General features: G+C 53.3%; 1 protein-coding gene across 3 annotated transcripts; it reads right to left on the bottom strand.

Annotated features, from left to right (window-relative positions):
* Window positions 1-348: 348 nt before the first annotated feature.
* On the bottom strand, window positions 349-20,583 carry ABCC2 (ATP binding cassette subfamily C member 2). 3 transcript variants are annotated; one of them, XM_048310480.1, is made up of 32 exons: window positions 17,766-20,583; window positions 17,060-17,233; window positions 16,528-16,653; window positions 15,352-15,486; window positions 14,856-14,978; window positions 14,477-14,532; window positions 14,033-14,264; window positions 13,225-13,415; window positions 12,495-12,672; window positions 11,744-11,998; window positions 11,218-11,283; window positions 10,605-10,742; window positions 10,131-10,277; window positions 9,767-9,855; window positions 9,615-9,677; window positions 9,292-9,418; window positions 8,953-9,129; window positions 8,682-8,849; window positions 8,195-8,381; window positions 7,199-7,331; window positions 6,662-6,767; window positions 6,196-6,415; window positions 5,585-5,739; window positions 4,442-4,597; window positions 4,140-4,339; window positions 3,376-3,502; window positions 2,860-2,961; window positions 2,618-2,761; window positions 2,211-2,369; window positions 1,805-1,971; window positions 1,268-1,462; window positions 349-856 (listed from the first exon to the last, which is right to left on the bottom strand). In XM_048310480.1, exons 1-32 carry the CDS (start codon window positions 17,805-17,807, stop codon window positions 727-729), a joined length of 4,668 nt encoding a protein of 1,555 aa, XP_048166437.1. In that variant the 5' UTR covers window positions 17,808-20,583; the 3' UTR covers window positions 349-726. The 3 variants fall into 3 exon arrangements, with proteins under 3 accessions (XP_048166437.1, XP_048166438.1, XP_048166439.1); XM_048310481.1 differs by lacking the exon at window positions 11,218-11,283; XM_048310482.1 differs by lacking the exon at window positions 17,766-20,583 and having other exon boundaries at window positions 16,528-16,696; window positions 17,060-17,156.
* Between the last annotated feature and the right edge of the window lie 30 nt (window positions 20,584-20,613).

Here is a 20,613-nt window from a genome sequence, read left to right as displayed (position 1 = left end):
TCTCCACCACAATCAGGTTTGCAGTCTGGAGCCACAGCCCAAAATCTGCCCCACAAGTGGTTGTGATAGCCTCAGGGAGGGCTCATTTGTTTGCACTACAATCAAAGGGAGCAGTAGCCGCAGGCAGGCGGCCCTGGTTTTGCTAGAGAATAGTGTTCTTGGCTGAGTAGAGCTGTGCCACTGAATTTGGACTGCCCAGCTCTGTGTAACCTCTGTTGGCAGCTCTCCCCACCCAAGCACTAGCCAGGCTTAAAGCTAAACCGGGGCTTACTTAACATGCCTTGACATCAGCCTTTTAGTTAGAAGACAACAAAGTTACAAAAAGTAAATAAATTACAACATTCATTCTTAGATTAAACTGTAAATTTCATTCCATAGTGCAAAAGCATCTCTAAGGTAGGGTCACCTGGCATGGTGAAGTACAAAAACTAATGCCACCCCTAATGGAGGTCATGTTCTCCCTGCCTGGCAGATAGCTTTTCCCCTCTATCCTGGAGTATATTATGCAGCTCCAGACCCTTTTGTGCACAGCAGGCAGGATGCGGTAGCAAGGTTAAAAGCTCACTCGAGTCCAGATGCTCTGTCCCTGGACAACCAGAGAAGCCTCCCTCTCTGCTTCCCCGCTGCAGAGAGGCAAATTCCTGGGCAGCTTGGAGACACCGGTGCCCACTGGGCGAGTGGCACAGGAGGAGCTGCCTCACACCCCCGGCCCCTGCGGCGCTCCGCCTACAGGGCGGTGGTTTCTGTAATGGCGATGCCGGCGTCCTTCGCCATCGCGGAGAAGATGCCCTGCTTCATGAGCAACGCCTCAGGACTGTCAAATTCCACAATCTGCCCAGCCTGCAGCACCATCACCCTGGCAGAAGGGAACAAGAAGGCATGAAGTCCCAGGATCCGAGTGGATAGCGCTGCAGCCTCACCCCTCCTAAACCACTTTATGTGGTTCTCCTCTCAGCAGCAATGAGGGCACAGCCCTCCTCCCTGTGCTGGCGGGGTCACACACATGAGGTGTCAATAGCAGATGCCTCTATGGTCTGTTGCTGTAAAGAAGGATCCCAGAAAATGTTTCTTCCACAAAGGCATAACTACTGCATGGGCATCTGTCCTCTGCTTCTGTTCTCTTCACCACGGTGTATTACTGCCTCAGGCACTGCATCCACCCCTGGCCCTCTGGCTGCATTCTTGCTTCTGCTGCTGTCCACCCCTCACCCCATCCTAGGAGTTCAGATCCCCATTCCCTTTGCCCCACAGTACTGTCCCGTGGTACCTGTTGCTGTCCATGATGGTGTGGAGGCGGTGGGCGATAGTAAGGACAGTGCAGTCAGCAAACTCTCTCCGGATTGTTGTCTGGATTAAATGATCAGTTTCCAGATCTACGGCTGCTGTTGCTTCATCCAGGATGAGGATCTTGGCTTTGCGGAGAAGGGCCCGAGCCAGGCACACCAGCTGCCTCTGCCCAACACTGGGATGAGATGAAGAGCACGAGTTACTAGACCGACACTAGCAGAGCTTCTGCAAGCCTACTACCTCTCACTGCTCCGACCCCAACACCGTCCCTGTCCTTTCCCCGCTGACCGTCTGCCACCCTGAGCACCACATCCCTCAGAATCTTGCTTTCTGGGCCACCACAGAAGGGTTGGCTCACACTAGCTCCCTAAGACTCCTCGGCCGTTTTCTTCCATCTTCACTTCCCAGAAGCTTCTGTGCATCATCCCTGGACAGCCACTTCACTGGAGGCTGCTGTTCCAGGCTGGACCCTGGGACCAAGAGAAGGGAGGGGAGCTGAGCCTGCATCTCTGCTCACCTCAGGTTCTCCCCTCCCTCGCTCACGAGATGCAGCAGCCCCTCGGGAAGGCCTTGCACATATGTCTTCAGATGAGCCAGCTCCAGGGCCTTCCAGACCTCCTCGTCCGAGTACTGGTCAAAGGGGTCCAGGTTCATCCGCAAGGTTCCAGTAAAGAGCACAGGGTCCTGCCAGGGACAGCACCGTGTTCAGCCCCACCACAGCCATTCAGCAGGGGCAATGGCTCCAGGCCTCCAAGTGTGGCCACATCCTGCCCACAGCACTGCCTGCAGCTGGCAGGGGATGTGGTGACAGCCTGCTCACAGGCCTTTGGCACGTCCACAGCACCCAGGGATGCACTGAGGCCATGCACTGACTGCGGGGGGCCATGCAGCGGTGGGATGTGGAGAGGTGGGGATCAGCTCACCTGGGGAATGATGGTGAGGTTCTTGCGCAGGTCGTGGAGGCCAATTGTTGCTATGTCCACTTCATCGATGATGATCTTCCCTCCAGCTGCCTCCAGCACCCGGAACAGGCAGTTGGTGAGGGAGGATTTTCCAGCCCCGGTCCGGCCCACAACCCCAACCTGTGGAAGCAGCTTTTTAGACCAGCTGACAGGGCTGTAGAAAACAGAGCAGATGGTCTCCATCTTGGTCTGGTGGGCCTTCCTGCCCTTACCATCACCCAGATTGTCTGCTTTGGTTCCTTTTCTGCAGCTCAAGTCCCCAGGAGCCACATCCCATCACCATCCCACCCCAGTGCACAGACTGAAGCCAAGAAGAAGAAACAGCTTTAACAGAGTCTCTATAAAGAGTGTAGTGAGGGCAGAGGCACCTTCTCAGTGCTCTCAATATTACAGGAGATCCCCTGAAGAACCAGGTCCAGTTCAGGTCGGTAGCGAACTTGGTAGTCAATGAACTGGATCTCGCCTTTGCTGGGCCAGCCACGTGGTGGACGCTTTTTTGTCACCCATGGAGCCTGGGGGAGGGCACAGGAGCATTAGGGAGGCTCACTCTGTGATGCTGCCTAGCACCAAGCTGTGCAGCTGATGGTTGCCTGGACCCTGGTTTCCTCACCTCATTCTGCACCTTCATGTACTCATGGACCCGCTCCACAGCCACAATGTTGGTCTCCAGCTCCGAAGATGTCCGCACCAGCCAATTCAGTGTCTGGGTCACCTGCATGGCAGAATCAAAGGATCCAAAGCTCAGTGGCCCCTAGGAACAACCACCTCCCACCTCAGCCCAGGACTGAGACTCAGGGACTCATCCTGGGCACGAGCATCCGTGGCCTGCTTCCTAATGCTCCACTGCCAAGAGACAGCCCACCTCTCTCCAGCCCTTCAGAACCTTTACTGCACCATCTCTGATCCACAGCAGGGCCATATTCCTCCTCATAGCAGCAAGCATCCCACTCACACTGGGATGGATATGTGCTTCCCTGGCTCTATAGCCACTCCCTAGCTGGTGGGACACCCCAGATAATCCCATTTCCATGGATCACAGCTGGTGTCAGGGCAGCATCCTGCCACCAGCCCAGAGCTCCCAGAGACAACCCTGTCCTGGAAGGACAAAATGCTTTCATTCACTCACATTGAGAGCGGAGGAGACAGAAAGACCCACGATGCCACCCTCCAAAGTGCCCTTTGCAATCACTGCTAGAAGTGCAGAGAAGAACACCACCAGGCTCCCCACGAACTCCAGACGGATGGCCAGCCACCTGCACCAGGAGAAGACAGGTGAAGGACAGTGAGAGAGGCAGGGAGGCATCTGCCTGTGCCCAACACAGAGCCCAGCAGTAACAGCAGCACTGCAGCAGCATCCCCACACCCAGCCATGAGCCCAGTGCTCTACACACAGCACACGTTGGTTCATGTACACAGCAGGTCGTTTGTGGCCAATTCTGCAAGCAGGTTCATTTATGTCAGTCCATGTCTCACACATAACCTCTTGTACTGGTAATGCCATGTATCAGAAGAGCCCCAACCATACAACCCTCACACACCCAAATCATTTACCAGTAAGATTCAAAATCAGAAAGTGCCCACATCACACTCCCACTGGGCCTGGAGGATCACCTTCTTCACAGAACTCACCAAGAGCATCTCAGCCCTTGACTGCACAACTCACCCTGCCTGGCCTCTGGACACTTTGTAGGGGGGCATAAAAAAATCACCCTAAAATGTCCCATTGCCACAGATGGTGCCCCTATCCTAAACTCCCCCAGTACCTACACAGACCCTCAATGCTGAGATCAAGAGGGAGGACTGCAGCATCTCAAGGACCTCCCTCAGGACCCAGAAGCCCCTGGGCAGAGGTGCTGCAGGCTGTGCTGTAGCATAAGGGGTAAAATTCACCTATTTGATATTATCCAGGAATAAACACTTTTCTGATTTATGTCCATGGTGGTCTCATTGTGCTTCAGGAACCGTTCTTGGTGTCCATAGGCCCTGATCACGGAAAGGCCTGACACTGTCTCACCAAAGTGAGAGTAGATGGGAGACCTGGTGACAGAGTCCAGACGCCTTAGCTGGCGTGACGTGGAGATATAGAAGCGCTGAAACGAGGGACACAGCTTGGTTACCAACACAAAGCCCAGCAGCCACAAAGATACTGCTCTCAGCAGGGCAGAAGCTTCACTCAAGGCCCAGTTACTCACCAGCACAAAATAGTAGAAGACACTCAAGGGAACGATAACGACAGCGAAGAATGGAGTGGCCAGGCAGATCATGATCAGTGTGCTAATGATGGCCATGAAACAGGAGAGCCAGGTGCGGAAGGACATGGGAATGGTCTCATCCACTGTGAAGATATCCTGGAGCATATCAAAAGGTATAGAGAAGCAGTCAGTGACCCCAGAGAGAATGAGAAGCCTTCAAAGGCCCCATACATACAAGGTTCCTACACACTCGTATGGTAACACAGTGCCAGACACTTGTAAAAATATTGGATGACCCTGAATCAGTGTTATGGTCACAACATCATTTAGGGCCACAGTTCTTAGCTTGGGAACAGCTGAGTTAACAGAGAAACTTCCTGTAATACTCTCCTGTTACACAGACCAGCTTTAAGAACTGCATCTTCATCAGGACCAAGGATGCAGGAGCACTAATTGAAGCAAAGAGAGGGACAGGGCAAACTCCAGGTCCATGCAGGTGCACCCAGGTCTCCATCTGGTCCATCCATCTCCTAGCTGGGCACCACATACTCTCACAACTCAGAGTAAACCCAGCAGGCCCATAGCCTTTATTTGAAGAGAAATTTTTGTTCCCAAAAATCAAGAGACAGCACCAAAGGAAGAAGTGGAGTAGCAGCACACTTGAAATTACCTTTTTGTATTTTCCCTCCTTTCTCATTTTCTCTTTGTTTCATGACCTTCACTTACATGGAAAAGACTATAGATTTTGCTGGAAGTCTATAACCAGAAGGACTTCACATCATGGGACATGAGCTCTAGGCTCTTACCTCTCTTAGTAATCTACTACGGACCCTCTTCTGTCTCTCCAGATCTTTCTTGCCCAGGTGACCCCAAACAGGACACAGTATTCAGGTGTGACCTCCTTATCACTGGGCAGAGGAGGTAACAACTTCCTGTGATTCGCCACACTGTCTTTCTAGTATAGCCCAGGATGTGGTTTGCCTCACAGTCAGCCTTGCATCCACCATGCCCTCCTGGTCCCTTCCTGGCCCTTACCTGGGCTTAGCTGTGCAGTGCTCAACAAGAGCAGGGTTATGCCACTACCCAGTGCTCTCCAGACCTGCTGGAACGAACACCTTCTGCATGTTGGGGGTGTTCTCTTACCTTGGCAAACCTGTTGACGATGCGGCCGGTCGGGGTGGTGTCGAAGAAGCTCATGGGCACGCGCAGGATGTTGCTGAGCAGCTGCTGGTGCATGACGCGGGAGGCTCGCATGGCGCCCTGGGCAGACAGCATGGTTGCGAAGAGCAGGAAGAGAGCTGCAGGGAGAGCACGAGGCTGTCACCAGCTCGTGTGTGACACTGGCCCCTGGCACCCTTTGGCTGGATGGACACACCAAACAGACACGTCTGCAGTGAGCCACTGGGATAATCGCGCATCCCACCTTCTTGGGAAGCCACAGCAGCTGCGTCCCAGCACAGGGGAGGAACACTAACCTTACTGGAAAGCCTTGGGCCCTAGCACTATGTCCAATCTGATTAAGGAAAATGATCTTAAAGCTAAGGGGGCAACACAGACTTGGGGCAATTTATGCTGCTTTCAGACTAGCATGTGTCATCAATTCAGCCAGGAGCCAGAAGGAAGGCAGCAGGCAAATGAACACAGTGCTGGGTCCCCTGCTCCTTGCTGCACTGCTGGCTGCAGGCCTTGCAAGTCATATCCCTCCTGGAGCACACAGATGAGGCGAGTGGGAACCGCTGTCCTCCCGCCCTCACCTTGTGACACCCCCAGTGCCCCAAAGACACCGATCCGCAGGTCCCGCTGCTGCGTGGGGTAGGTCTGGTTCACGTAGTGCTGCGCGTCGTCAGTCCAGGCACTGAGCCACAGGTTGGTCCCCACATAGGCAACGTATTGTCCAACGTAGCCCATGACAATCCAGAAGGAAAAGCACAAGCCAACAGCACGCAGGTACCGCAGGTACATAGAGAACTTCACCTGTGGACAGCTGAGCCCATCAGAGCGCAGGCAATGACACCCAGCACAGCCTTGGGACTCCACCCTGCTGCCCACAGCGCTCCCCTCCACCACCCCGCCCACCAGTCCCAGGCAGCTCTGTCTCCTTCGTGTCTCTTGGCTGTGGAGGGGCCACAGCCAGCCCACACCAGCTTCCCTGAGCCACAGTCAGGGTCTGGCAGCACTTAGCCAGAGCAGCACAATGCTTCATCCCTCCATCCTCCTCACCCTGCCGGTTTCCACAGCTTCTTTCTCAATCAGTTGTTGTCCCTTCAGCTTCTTTGAGGGCTCCTCCTGGGCCTTCTTCCGGGAACTGGTGCTCTTTCTACTAAGGCTGCAGGGAGGTGATGAGTACCATTAGTCACAAGGTCTTGGATCACTCCTAATCTCCTGGGGGTCCATCTCTATGCTGCACTGGGTCTCCGGTGGTGGAGTCCTCTGGAAAACAATGTCCTAACTCGGGCAGCTTTGAGTGAGCCTTGTGGAAGCACTAGGCATGTACAGACATAAAATTATAGCCTCATTCCCAAAAGCAGAACTAGCCAGCAGCACGAGTTTCAGGGAAGACAGCAGAGTAAGGCTGTGGCACACTAGTGTGAGTAAAGGCAAAATCAGGTGCTCCTGACCCAGAGTGGCTTGCGGTAGGAGCAGGGGCAGGGAGGGAGGCTCCTAGCAGAAACTCCCCAGGAAGCCCCCAGATCCCTGTCTCCGAGGGAGCAGTGCATGTGCCAGGGGAAAGAGCTGAGAGCTCAGGTCGTGTCCCACCTGCGACTCAATTTTCTCCGATGGATGCTGGCCTCTCGCTTCAGGGTCATGGTCACCACATCACCAGAGCCCTCCTCCATGCAAGGATCGACACCTTCATCAGCCTCCTCTTCATCCCCAGCTAAAGCAACAGCTACAAGCACAGGGATGGGGGAAGGTAGGGTCAGGCACTGAGGAAAGAGCATACAGCACATCCCATGCACCACACCTCTGCTCCGCTCAGCTCCACGCCACACCCTCGGCCTAGGCTGTGTCCTACCACCACATATCACACCCTCTCCAGCCTTGCTGCAAGACCAGCACAGCAGGAGGAGGAAGAAATACATTGTGCAGGAGGGAGAACTGACAGGGGACATAGGGCTAACAGCCTGCATGGAGGCAATCCCTGCTGCTGACTTATCCCAGCACCACTGGCCAGACCTCAAGCAAACATTTGTGCTAGTTTAGTAGGTACAAGATCTGGTAGGTCATATCACTCCAGCTCAGAAATGTCTCTTTGAGCAGGTGAAGATGGGTCCTGTGAAGACATACTGGGAATAGTCAGGCTGCAGCTGGACAATTCAGCTGAGCCCTGACAGAGTGAGCATCCCCCTGACCTGGCACCACTCCTCCCCATAGCACTGGGGAGTATGATAAAGATGAAATTTTTTCCAGTGGGAAGTTTAGAACAAACCAAAGGATCTTTCTGACCCCAGCATCACAAAAATATGGAGCCTGTTGCCACATGAGTTTTTGGGATACATAATAAATGAACTAAAAAGGGAGTAAAAAACTTAAACAGGTCCTGTGCTGGATGTCCAACATAATGCCTGAATGCAAACCTTAGTCAGGAAGTCCTTGTGTTGCTGATTGCCAGAAGCTGAGAAGGAGTCACAGCAGGCACCATTGGTGCCTGGGCTGGATAGGGCCTGGTCAGGCTGACAGATCAGATCTTCTCATCTCCAATATACATGCACAGCCCCTCTAACTGCCACAGCCCCACTGTGTTCCCAATACCTGTGGTATTTTCCTCTGGCACATCCTCCTCCTGGTTGCCATACAAGTTCAGGAACTGGGCAAAGGCCCCCTTCTTTGCAAGTAGGGTGCTGTAGGAGCCATGCTCAGACACTGCTCCTGCTGCCAGCACCACAATGTTATCGACCTGGGGCAGGAAACCGATACTGTGCGTCACCAAGATCCGTGTCTGCAACAAAGGGGTTGCAGGGTAGTGATCATCAGAGCACCCCTCATCCCCAGCCATGGGTCTGCAGGCTCTCCATTTCCTACTTGGGGACTTCTCTGCTTATCAATGCCTGGCTATGAGGACACAGGGTACCTCTCTGGGGACTCATGAGGCCTCTCCTGCCTGCTGCAGCCTCACATGAAAGCTACAGGATTTCTCTCTGTCCCAAGCAAGCAACCTCAGACTTCCTTGGATCGTTAACACCATGCCAGTGCCACTCCTGCCTGGCTGGGTGGTAGGTTGCAGGGGATGGGTGCTCACCTTCTTTTGCAGCAGCCCTTTTGGCCCCAGCACGTGCTCAAAGAGGTACTTGCCCACGTGGGCATCCACGGCAGACAGAGGATCATCCAGGATATAGATGTCTGCGTTGCTGTACACCGCCCGGGCCAGGCTGACCCGCTGCTTCTGGCCCCCGCTCAGGTTGATCCCCTGGAAGGGAAAGGCCCTCCCTGAACATGTGGCTGGCACAGGGCAACAGCTCTGACCTCTGCTGCAGGTGCTATCAGAAACCCATAGTGCCCAGGGCTGGTACCTTCTCTCCAATCTCTGTCTGGTCACCTGCAGGCAGCAATTCCAGGTCTGGAAGGAGGGCGCAGGCCTTGAGGACCTGCTGATACTTGGCTTCATCCAGTTCTGACCCGAAAAGGATGTTGTCTTTCAGCGTGGCGTTCTGGATCCAGGCCTGCTGGGGGACATAGGCCAGGGAGCCCTGGAAGGATACACAAGAACAGCTACCTGTCAGAGATCAGCCTGAGCACTGACTCCTCCTGCAGCCTGTCCTTGCCCTGAGCCACCACTCTGGGATGGTTCTGCTTCCCCACTGAGCTCCCAGGCAGCCCCAAAGCCCCCTGCACTGGCTGGCTCCTCTCACCTGGATATTGATGTGTCCCTTGATATTCTCCATCTCCCCAAGCATGGCTGACACCAACGAAGATTTGCCTGAGCCCACAGCCCCCACCACAGCCACCAGGCTCCCAGGTGTTACGTCCAGGGTGACACTGCAAAGACATGAGGGCTGAGGAAGCAGCACTGCCAGGTCGCCCGTCAGTTCCTGTGTGAGACCAGCACAGAGCAGTGTCTCTGGGACACTCACATCTAGCAGCACTGTGAGAGGTGATTGCCCTCCCCGACTAATAACACACAAAGCCTCCCCCTTCCCAGCCCTCTGCCCCTGATGTGGCACAGAGCACTCACTCTCTTATGGCAGCGTCACCGTCCTGCTCCCAGGCAAAGGTGGCCTCCGAGAAGCGCACGGCACTGCCTGTCAGAGACAGATGTCCCTCAGAGAGGGGAAAGCCCAGGGCTGGGCCAGCCTGGGACCCAGAGGGAGTAATCTGGAGGTTCACCTGCCTGCAATGGGGTTGTGGTGGATAGCTGAGGTGTCCAGGTCTTCTCCACTCAGGTAGCGCTCTAGCCTCGCAGTCGACACATTGGTCTGCCATGAGAGAAAGAGGGTGAGGACAGCATGTGGGCATGGGGCACAGATGGGTGGGCTGGCAGGAGCCCCACAAGAAGAGCACCACATCACAGAGTCCCCACCCAACGTCTGAGCCCCAAACCTGTGTCATGCATGTGAGTCCTGTCCCACCCCACTGCCAGCAGAGCCCTGTGCACTGACCCTGGGGGTCCATCACACACCCGAGCTCCATGTGCTGGTTTGGACAGGGGCATAGGATCCCCCTACACCCCCGGCCCTGTATGAGGCCTGACCTGCACCAGGGAGGAGAGGACCATGGGCAGCATAGCCATGGGGAAGCGCAGCACATTGAAAAGGGAGATGGCAGTAAAGGCCTTCTGTGCATCCAAGATGTTGTTCTCATCCACGAGCACGTAGACAGCAAAGCTTGCCAAGGAGACCTGGGACAGATATCAGGGAAAGCCACCATCAGTGTGGTTGTGTGCAGCTCAGACCCTCACACTGCCCCAAGGCCTCAGCAGTGCCTTCCTGCTGGAGACCTGTTATCCTCCTGCTTCCCTTCTCCTTTGGGCCCCATTTCACCATCTCGGTGAGACCCCTTTCCACTACAGCTCTCCTGCCAGCAGCCAGAACCGTAATCTGCATCCCAGGCATCCACCAGCCAGGAGCACTCCAGCTGAGGTTCCAGATACTTCCCATTCCCTTGGACACAGCCCAGCCCCAGCTCAGAGGAAGGTATGTGCCTCCCCAGGGCTGTTGTCACTCACCAGGAAGGGAGCACATGTGAATACGAAGATAGAGACTGACTGCAGGTAACCGAAGTTCACCAAGTTCTTGAGCTCATGTGCACGGATATCATTAACTCGCTTCTCAAAGGAGGGCTCCCAGGCAAAAAGCTTCAAGATCTGCAGGATGAGCAGTGTGAGCAGATTCTGGCCTCACAGGAATGCCCACTTCCACGCTCAGCTCACTGGTGGCCAGCACCTCTGTCACCAGCTCCTGGCTTGCTCACAAGCCTGCTTGGCCACTGCATCTCCCCTCTCCTGTCCTGCTCACGGCTTACAGCACTCCCCAGTGCACTCCCACTCCCTCAGCCTTAGCCTACAGGTCACCACCAGCCCCTCTGCCACCATGCCACTACCACAGCCATCCAGGAAACACTCAGAAAATCCTCTCTTGGCTCTCAAGTCCCAGAGCTCCTCCCCAGCCAACTTTTCAATAGATGAGGAAGCCAAGGGAATTGCTGAGACCCAGACCCAGGGCCCCCAAGCTAGACTAACACTGGTGCAGCAGGGTTATACAGGTGTGCTGCCTCCAGGTACAGTGCACCAAGAAGAGGGGTGCAGCAGCTGCCCAGGGAGTCTCCACTCCACTGTTCACCTTGATTCCATTGAGGATTTCAGTTATTATTTTCATGCGTTCGTCCTTGTTCTTCATGTTCCTCTCCTACAAACAGAAGAGCCAGACATCACCTAAACCAGACAGCAGCTCACCCTTGGAAATACATCTGGGCTGCTCCATAGCCTGGAGAAGTCATCTCATGAAGGTGAGCCTTGGCTCCCGGTGGCTCTGGACAAGCTGGGGAAAAACACCACCCTGCTGTCAGGTAGAAGCTGAAGCTTCATCTTACAATTGGCAATATCTCATTTTTAGTCCTCAAGGCTGTGCCCAGTCTGGTTCAAGTTCAGCTGTGATGGTAGAACAGATCTCACCTGTCTCCTACTCATGGCAGCTGACCACCTCTGGCTCAGGCTAGAGATACCTCCAGCCAAGCGAGATCAACTTCCTAGGCTGGGAAAGATCCACAGCATAACAGCAAAGGGTAGGGAGTGTGGAAAATGAGGGAGGGGAGCAACAGTGGGGATGGACGTGGGGGACCAGGGAGGATATTGCACCCACCACTGACCTGAATGGTTTTGGCCTTGGCAACCAGGAATGCATTTATGGGGATGAGCAGCACCATGGTTGCAATACCAGCCAAGACAGAGGGGCCTAGCTCTCCCCAAAGGAAGACAATGGACAGGATAATTTGCAGGGGGGATGACCACAGCTGGTGAACAAAGTTGGCCATGTCCATGAACCTCTGGGCATCAGCTGACATCAGATTCACAGTCTCTCCCACCGTGGACTCCTTGCGGGTGGCTCCGGACATGGTGAGTGCCTGGAAAGAGAAAGCACAGTCACCACAAGCCAGTCTGGGAGCAGCCCTGCTGCCAGCAGCATGGCTCAGAGCAGGGAATTAGCAGGCCAGGCTGAAACCACTTCTGAGTTTGCTCCTGGTGCCTCTGTACTGGCCACAGGTGCTTTCCTCACTGCCTGCAGACCTGGAGCCACTGCATGCTGGGTGCAAAGAAACACATCCCCGTGCAGGAATCCTAGTGGCACCTGCCCTAGGTGTTGCACTGCTCTGAAGAGAAACCTCCCTCGGCCCCTGGTAGCTGTCAAACACATGGTTGCAGCTCCCAGGTCACAAGCAGAACTAGGGCTCACAGTGTCCCCAGCGCAGGATGGGTGTCCCCCAAGCTCTCCCTGTGCCTTCTGAGGAGTAAAGTGCACACACCCCAGTCACCCCAGCTTGATGGGGCAGGCAACAGATGATTTTATGCACAGCCCAGCTTGGAGAAAGCCAACAGGGGTGATGACAGAACCATACAGACCTTCTTGTAGATGGCAGCGATGAGACTGGCACGCACGTTTATGCCAAGCTGGAAGCACAAGCTGAAGTGCTGCTGCAGGCAGAGGGACTGGATCAGCGCTGTCAGGAAGAGCAGGATGGCATATAAATAGCCTTGCCAGGCAAAGGAATCCTCGTCCGACACAAAGGCAATCAGCAGCCTGGAGGGGAAAGAAGCTCATGAGACACACACTCTAGTGAGACAGACCCAAGCAGGGTGTTCCAAATGAATGCAGGGAGAGCATCCTCACAAGAGTGGTGACCAAAACCTTGCCCCAGAGAGCTGGCGATGCTCAGCAAGCTGGGAACCCTGTTCTGCCAGGGACATGGCAATGGGTCACTAATGTAAGATCATCCACAGGGACCGTGCTGCTCTGCAAAACAAACTGGGGAGGCCCTGCTGGGCTGAGCTGCACTGACTCGTGGAGGGCCCCAAAGAAGAACTGGGACTGTCTCCAGGGAGGGAGCAGGACTGCATAACAGAGAATGCAGGGAGCAAGATATTACACATAAGAGCTGGCAGGCAGCTCAGATCAGCTCTTGATTAAAGTGTATCCCAACACATTCTCCCACTTTTGGTGAGGGCACGAAATGTCCCCAGGGTCCATGGCTGGGAGAGGCACACATATGGAAGATGGTGGGGCTGAGTACAGCACATGCACTGGGAGGTGGTGGGGCTGGGTGCAAAGTCAGGACAGAGAGAAAGAACTCACTTCAGCAGCTGGGGGCTGACAAACACAAGTGCGTCATGCACCACCTTGAATGCCACCGCTAGCAAGAGGTTCTGCCGGAAGGTCTTGGCCAGGGTTTTCATCAACCAGCCCCTGGCATAATCCTTGGGAGGGCCAGCGTCCTTGTTGTCTCCCATCTTCTTCTTCTTCTTCTTCTTTGGCTGCTTCTCCTCCTAGAGGGAAGTCCACACCAAAGTGAGAGAGCTGGTTGTGCAGGCATCCTGTATCTGGAAGGAATTCCAGGGCAGCACCTCACAGACCCCAGATCAGGCATCCTAAATGAAGCCTTAGTTTTAACTCCTGTCACATTCCCTTTCACTGATCTCTGATTATGTCACACACACCCAGGACTAACACCTTCTCTTTTGTACCAAAGACAATTGTTGAAACCCAAACCAGCCTGAACCTCTCAGGCCAAAAATCGGGCAAATATGAAGAATCTGAGGCCAGGGGTGGTCATGGAATGATGTTTACTCTGACCTCGGTTGCTGGGAAGTATCTGAGGTAGATAGACATAAGGGAACTGCTTGTACTGCAGACTTGAGGGTGGCTCCTGTCTTTATGTAAGGCAGAAGGATGGACTTTCTTGGTCTCTCAAAATATGGGGATCTGCCAAGGACACAACAGGAAGACCCTGTCATGGGTTCCCCTATCTTTGCCCATGGACCTGCAGGATCAAAGAAGGGAAAACCCAGCAAAGAGGGCTGCAGGAAGTGAGGTGACCCTGCTCCCCAAGGCTGGACCTGGATGTCTCAGTCTCATACAAGACCAAGAGCAGGAATGGATTTACCAGCACCAGGATGTCTTGGCTCTGGGCCTTGCTCATGCTGTTCACATGGTCTGGGTCACTTCCCTGGCGTCTCTTCTTGCGTTTCCGTTTCTCCAGTTCTGCTTGGGCCTTCCGCATTGCAGTCTTCATGTTCTTCTCAAAAGCAGTGTAAAGAGCCTTTGTCTTGTCTTTATCTTTCAATTCCCAGACATCCTCTATCTCCAAAGGCTTGCGATAGCCCTTGAGGACCATGCTGTGGGACAGAGAAATCCCGTTGGAATACTTGTTGGAGACTCCTTGCTGCAAGCGCAGAGCCTTCACACCCAGCCTGGCCCCGGGCTCAGGCTGCACAGGCTGCACCCAGTGTGGTGCCTCTTCCACCTAACTCCAAGCAGCCTGTGCTGCAGGTTCCCCTGGGGCACCCCTGCATTTTGCCAGCCCAACCTCCCTCAGAGCCCTGCTCACCTGCTGTACCATTCAAAGGTGATGGAGCTCAGGATGGAGGCTGTCACCTCTGGGTTCTATGGTGCAAAGCAAAGGGCATACTGAGAGATTGTTGACGCTGGGAGATGGTGTTGACAAAAGCTGATTTAGCACCCCCAGCCATTAAGGAGCATCATAGGTTTCAAACCATGCCAGCTCCAGCCCCAGAAACCTCATCTCACAGCCAGTAGCAGCCCCCTCTGGTCACACATGCAGATGCCCTGTGCTATAGGCTCCAGCTCTTGCTGGGCCCTGTGATGAAGTCCTCAGGTCTTCCCAAGGAGCCTGCATGGAGCCTGCCCTGCCCCACACAATGCTCAGGATGTGGTGCCTCAAACCCACTCCCACATAGTCCTCATACCTTCTTCCCGATTTCCTTTGTTTCTGGGGCAACATCTGAGAAGTTTGAGACAAGGAAGAGCAGCAGCTGGAGCCCGTAGGAGATGAAGAAAAGGATGAACCTTGGCAGGTCAGAGATTGGTTCCTGCAGGAATGGAAAGCCGAGGTTATTGCAGGGGGTTATCTCAAGGCCACCTGGTACTCAGAGACAAGATCCATCCCCTGGCTGAGCCCAACAGAGCACTGCAAAACTCGCTCTGAGTCCTGGATCAGCTTCCCTTTGCAACCTCTCCCTGCTTCTCGCTGACCTCCTCCCATAACTGTTTAAGGAGAGAAATTAGACAGGATGAATTTCAACAGCAATTCCTTCTCAGGTCTTTTCTGGTTCCCCAAGGTCCCCAGGGCAGCTGGGACCTCAGCGATACCACAGAGAGCTTTTCAAGAGAAGAGTATGAAGAAACTTTCTTTGGGAACAGAACAAGGGCGGGGGAAGCAGAGAGCTTCCTGCCAAATCCAACCTGCAGGGCTTTCCGGACGAGCGACTGGAACGGCAGTATCCCACAGAGAAGGGACAGTATCCAGAAACAGAAAAGCACCCCTGAATCTCTGCACAAGCAGAAGCGTCGTGCATCATGGATCAGCAGGACCATGATCTGCAGAAAAGACAATCAGTCAGAGGTTCAGGTAGAGCTGCAGGACTAGGTCTGGATCTAAAAGTGCCTTCAGAGCATGTGTCCTGGGATGCCAGCACGCATGATCTGCTGGGATTCACTGCCTTGAATATCCTGAGTGCCTGAACACACCACCAACCCTTTGTAAGTTTCAGAATTAATTGCATAGGGCAAAGGTTTATTTCAGGAAGACATAAGATCAGGTTTGAATGTACCCTGACATCACAGCAGGGCACTATCACTCTTTTTAGCTGTTCTCAGTCCAGATTCTCAGACACGTCCAGCTGTGAGGGGTTATACCCTGTCTCCTGCACGTTGTCTCCTGACCTGGAACTGAACCCAGATCACATCCCAGCAGTGCAGCTTCTCTGGGCAGTGCCCTTGCCTTATCATCTCACATGGACTCTGCATGTGAAACTAAATGACAGGACAAAATAAGGATAGCAAATGAGGGTGTTACTTTTGCTTCCAAGTGTAGCTCCTGAGCATTTGTTAAGACTGTTAGAATATCCCATGTCTCACACAAGATGTCTGTAACTTGCATGCACATATTCCATCAAGCTAGTAGCCCCCAGGTCCTCAGCTTTCTCCTCTGCCTGGGCATCCCGTGGTACTTCCAGGCTCTCTGCACAAAACTGAGCAGCAATGTACAGGAAGCTGTGAGACATCAGAGCAGCAAGCCATGGTCTGATGTTCACACTGCAAAATCACTCCTGTGAAACCCACACTGCTCCTAGTAAAGCTTCTGTCAGAGAGCTCAGCTACACTTGCAGGCATAGAACCATCCCAGTTTTAAGGATAGCAGCAGGGAGCATTGTACAACCATGCACCTGCCCTCAACATATTGCCCTCAAGCACCACCCACACATGTTTGGGGCTAGTCCTATCCAATCTCCAGGCTACCCTTCCCTCGTGGAAACAGCTTCCCACTGATGTCTGTGCTAGGGAACTCTTGTGCTGCTTGGTGCTGCAGCCTCCTCCTGTCCCTGGTGCCACACACCACACTCACGGCTGAGCCCTTACCCAGGTGGCGATGTACAGGCTGGGGTTCGTGTACTGGACAGCTGGCACAACATCCTGCTCAGCATCCTCTACAAATGCCAGGGCCAACTCTGCCACTGCCGTCAGCATCAGCAGAGTAGCCAGGACCTGTGGGGAAAGGGGGCCAGCCCATTGTGGAAACTGGGAACCACTGGGAGACAACAGAGTTCGGCATGAAATACACCCATAAACACTTTTCAACCCAGACTCTGAGCACTGCAAACATTTTAAGTTTGAAAGAAAACAGCCCACAAGATGAGAGGCCCCAGTACACACTCTGCCCTCCCTCCCACTGCACCCCAGCCCCGTTATCCCCTCTGTCCCAGATACACCTCATGCTGGACTCCCCTTTACCTTTCTGTCCCAGATGGTCCCCTATCCCACTGCTCCTCCCCCCCTACACTTCTCATCTCTCCATCCCACACCTGACTGTAGCACAGAATCTTCCCACTCACACCACCTACACCTCAGGCTGCTCCAGCCTGTCATCTGTGCCCCCTCAGCTCCCCTCTACCTGTTTGATGACATAGAGTATGGTCACAGAGGATTTCTTGGCTCTGGATTTGCACATGGGCAGGAGCTGCCATGGGGCCAAAACCCAGAAGAAGCCAAGGGGGACCCAGACCAGCACAGTCTGCTGGAAGCACACAGGCAGGTCGGCATCCGGACGAGCAAGGTAAGAATCATTCTGGGGGCAGCAAGGACAGAACACCGAGTCACGTGGGATGGCTTAACTCTCACTGGGCACACAGGACAAGAGCCAACATTCCAGTAGGTCCTGCCCACCCAGCTCTACCCCATCGCATCCCCCTTCAACACCCGCCCTCCTGGCTGAGCATTTCAGCACTCAGCCGAGGTCCGAGTGATATCCCTCTCCCCATCTCTCTGCCTGAACGTGGAATGGCCATCCCTTGCTGGAGCCAAGCCAGCAGAAGCAGCTGAAGCCAAATCATTCCCCAGGAAGTCCATACAGGGTGCCCTGTTTTCCCAGGTGGGCTAAAACAGGACAGAGCTCACTCAGGGAGGCATCATTGCCTCACTGTCTGGTGAACACCGTGCAGGCAGTGCACAGCACTCAGTGCCATGGCAGTCCTGGATAAACAGCAGAACCTCTGCCACCCACTGGCAGGACAAGCTGCGAGCCTTGGAATCCACTGCTCTCCCCCTCCACTGGGTGTCCTACCCCGAGAACAGGCAATGGGGATGGAACAGCCACTCACCCAGAATATGGAGCCGCAGAACTTCTCCAGGGCTGCTGACATAGCTCAGGGGAGAAGAAGCGGCAGCTCCTTCCCCTCGCTCTGCCCAGCTGAGAGACCTGGGTGGATGCTCGGGATAAAAGTCCCCCCACACACCCTCAAGCGGTCTTGGGACAAAATCCCTGATGACACACAGTTATTTATTAACTTGGTGCTATTGCACAACCCCACAAACCAAAGCAGTGACCAAAAGGGCTTGGGAAGCTGCAGAGGCTCAAGAGAAGGGAGGAGAGGAAGACACAAGAAAGAGGTCAAAGGGGAGACAAAAGGAAATCACAGAGTCACTGCAGGACACCACAGCCATTGCTCAGAAACCACAGCCTTGATCAGTGCACACCAACAGACACAAACTCATCTGGACCGGCTAAAGACATGACTTTGGCGCAACAGACCTCTCCAGTGAGAGAAGCCGGCTGAATGCCGACGTAAAGGCCAGCAACGGCTGGTGCCACCGTGGGTGGTGCCACCTAGCAAGGTGACACCAGCAGTACCCCAGGTCTGGGAATGCAAAGTGTCTGGCAGCTGAGCTGACCACATGCTGCACTGGTCTGAGTCCTCAGGATCCATGTTCCTTTTACTAATTTCCAGCCTGCAGAGCCTGAAGATTTTCCAAACTTCTCCTTTTGCTTCTTTCTTTCCCACATTTCCATGTTGTCTGTGTGTTATTGCAGTTGGCTGACCACAAAACCCCAGAGACTTTGAGACAGAAAGAGGACGATTCCTGAGGAGAATGACTGCCACTGAACCCTTGCTGCTTAGAAAGGCCTAGGTGTGACAGGGAGAAGCGGGGACGGTGCAACTAAGGCTGGAACTGGATTTGCTTTATCATGTGTGCTCCTGAGGAATAGTAGATAAAAGGGGACAGTAGAGTGACTGCAATGATTATGTTGTCTCATTATACATGGAGTTAGTAGATAACTCAGAAGTCAAGGGTGACACAATGAGTAATTGCTCAGGAACCATCAATATGAGAGAAAGGCTCAATGTCCAAATCAGTGGTTAATTATTAGCAGTTTGTCTGATTAAATCCACATGTTTCTGTAAATAAAACTACCCCTAGTGCTAGGTCCTCCAGGCCAGAACCAATACACTGCCCATGAGAGCTGTAAACTGATACAATGAATAAGGAGTAAGTGAATGGAGCAGTCACTCAGCCCTTGACCATCTGCACTGCTGATGTGATTCTTCTTTCTGACACAGGTACAGATGTCCTCTGGCCTTGCTCAAAACCACTTGGAGCACTGCTGCCAAGGGGGCCACTTGCTTATGGCACCTTCCTAGGTAATGCCCCCTTGTCTCAGTTTTTAGTACATGTCACAGCTCATCCTCACCCCGTCTTTGGTCTCTCAGCACAAGATTCCGCTCTTTTCAATGTTCAAGACAAGCACACCTCCACTTTCTCTACCCTCACAGCTGGGACATGCTCCTCCTAAAAACCCACAAAGCCTTACTGTCCTTCAGCTCCTTCCATAAATCTTCCTCCACTAAAATACCCAGAAAATGTTCACTGGGACCAAGATAAGCAAAGCAGTAGCACCTCTTTGCCAACAGTATGTTTCCCTGTGCTACCCTGTCTTTATCCATCTGTTGTCCAGCATAACTTTTCAAAACTAGGCATTGATTCATGCCTGTCTCACACAGGGTCTGGTCCAGAGGTCTCTCCTGGGCAATCTACAAATTCCTCCAGCCCTCACTGCTCATCTCTTCTCTGAAGGGTTTGCCTCTCTGCCTTGTCATGCTGTAACTCCATGTGAGTACAAAAACCTGAGGGGGCTGGGTCAGCAGAATATTCATCTTAATTGAGCTACCAGTATCATAATCATGACCATGACTCATGATATCTCACAACATAAGCCATGAACTCTTAAAGCAGGGATTCCAAACTATATTGATTATAGCCACAAATTTAATCACTCTTTCCAGGTTTTGATCCTTCCTACTGCCTGCACATCTGTCAATGCTAAAGCAGGCTGACGCCAGCACTATGCAGTCATTCCCTTCCCAGCTCCTCCGTTAAGAACTTAGGTTCCCAAGGTTTTGGGAGACACAAATATCTCTGAAGATCCATGTGAAAAGGTGGATGTACCCTTTAGGCTGAAAATATGTAATCTTGATGATAGGTTTTCAATGCTGTGATTCTATTTTAGGTGACAAAGGTGCTGCCACCTTGTCAAGTATCACATTTTTTCCATACATCCTCACAGGCTGTAAGCTATTGCCAAGATGAGACGAGAAATCTGTACCCTTCTTTTGCTTCCTGAGGTCCACTATCTCTGCTGTCAGAGGGATTCTCATCAGCTTTGTCATATTTTACAGAAGAGCAGGCAGCAAGGATAAAGGTGCTTTACCTCTGGGTTTCTGCTCTTCTAATGGACCACCCTGATGCCATTCAAATCTTTCATTGGATATTTTACAGAGTAACTGAAGTGAGTCTGAGGCTTCAATCCTGACTAGGCAGTAATGACTCAACAGGCACATTCCCCAAGCACTGTCTGGAAAACAAGTGGTTTATGCTTTATGTTGGGACAAAAACCTGGGAACTCCCTTAGGAAAAGCACCTTGTCCTCCCAAGAAATCTCCTCATACACCAATCCCACCTCGAGCACTGAGGGCTCACAGCCCAGCATGTCTCACAGCTTCCTCACCTCATCAGTCAGGTGCTTCTCACCACTTACAGCTGCTGCATTGCTAATCCCCACCTATCCTACTGGCTGACCACAGCAGGCCTTGTTTCCCAGCTGCGGCTATGATGTTTCCCACCCTGGCATTCTGGATGTGATTGTACTCTCTGGCACAGCAGGGTCCTGAT

This window comes from Corvus hawaiiensis, chromosome 8 (assembly GCF_020740725.1).
Source record: "Corvus hawaiiensis isolate bCorHaw1 chromosome 8, bCorHaw1.pri.cur, whole genome shotgun sequence".
NCBI lineage: Eukaryota > Metazoa > Chordata > Aves > Passeriformes > Corvidae > Corvus > Corvus hawaiiensis.
Note: the sequence above shows the minus strand (reverse complement) of the source record. Positions and strands in the feature narration are given on the sequence as shown.

Coding starts and splice junctions, on each gene's coding strand:
- ABCC2 (XM_048310480.1), bottom strand. CDS start 17,807: ATGTCAGCAGCCCTGGAGAAGTTCTGCGGCTCCATATTCTGG. Junction 12,673..13,224: donor GTCAGCCCCCAGCTGCTGAA/GTGAGTTCTTTC, acceptor TTTCCCCTCCAG/GCTGCTGATTGCCTTTGTGT. Junction 8,850..8,952: donor AGACAGAGATTGGAGAGAAG/GTACCAGCCCTG, acceptor TTTCCCTTCCAG/GGGATCAACCTGAGCGGGGG.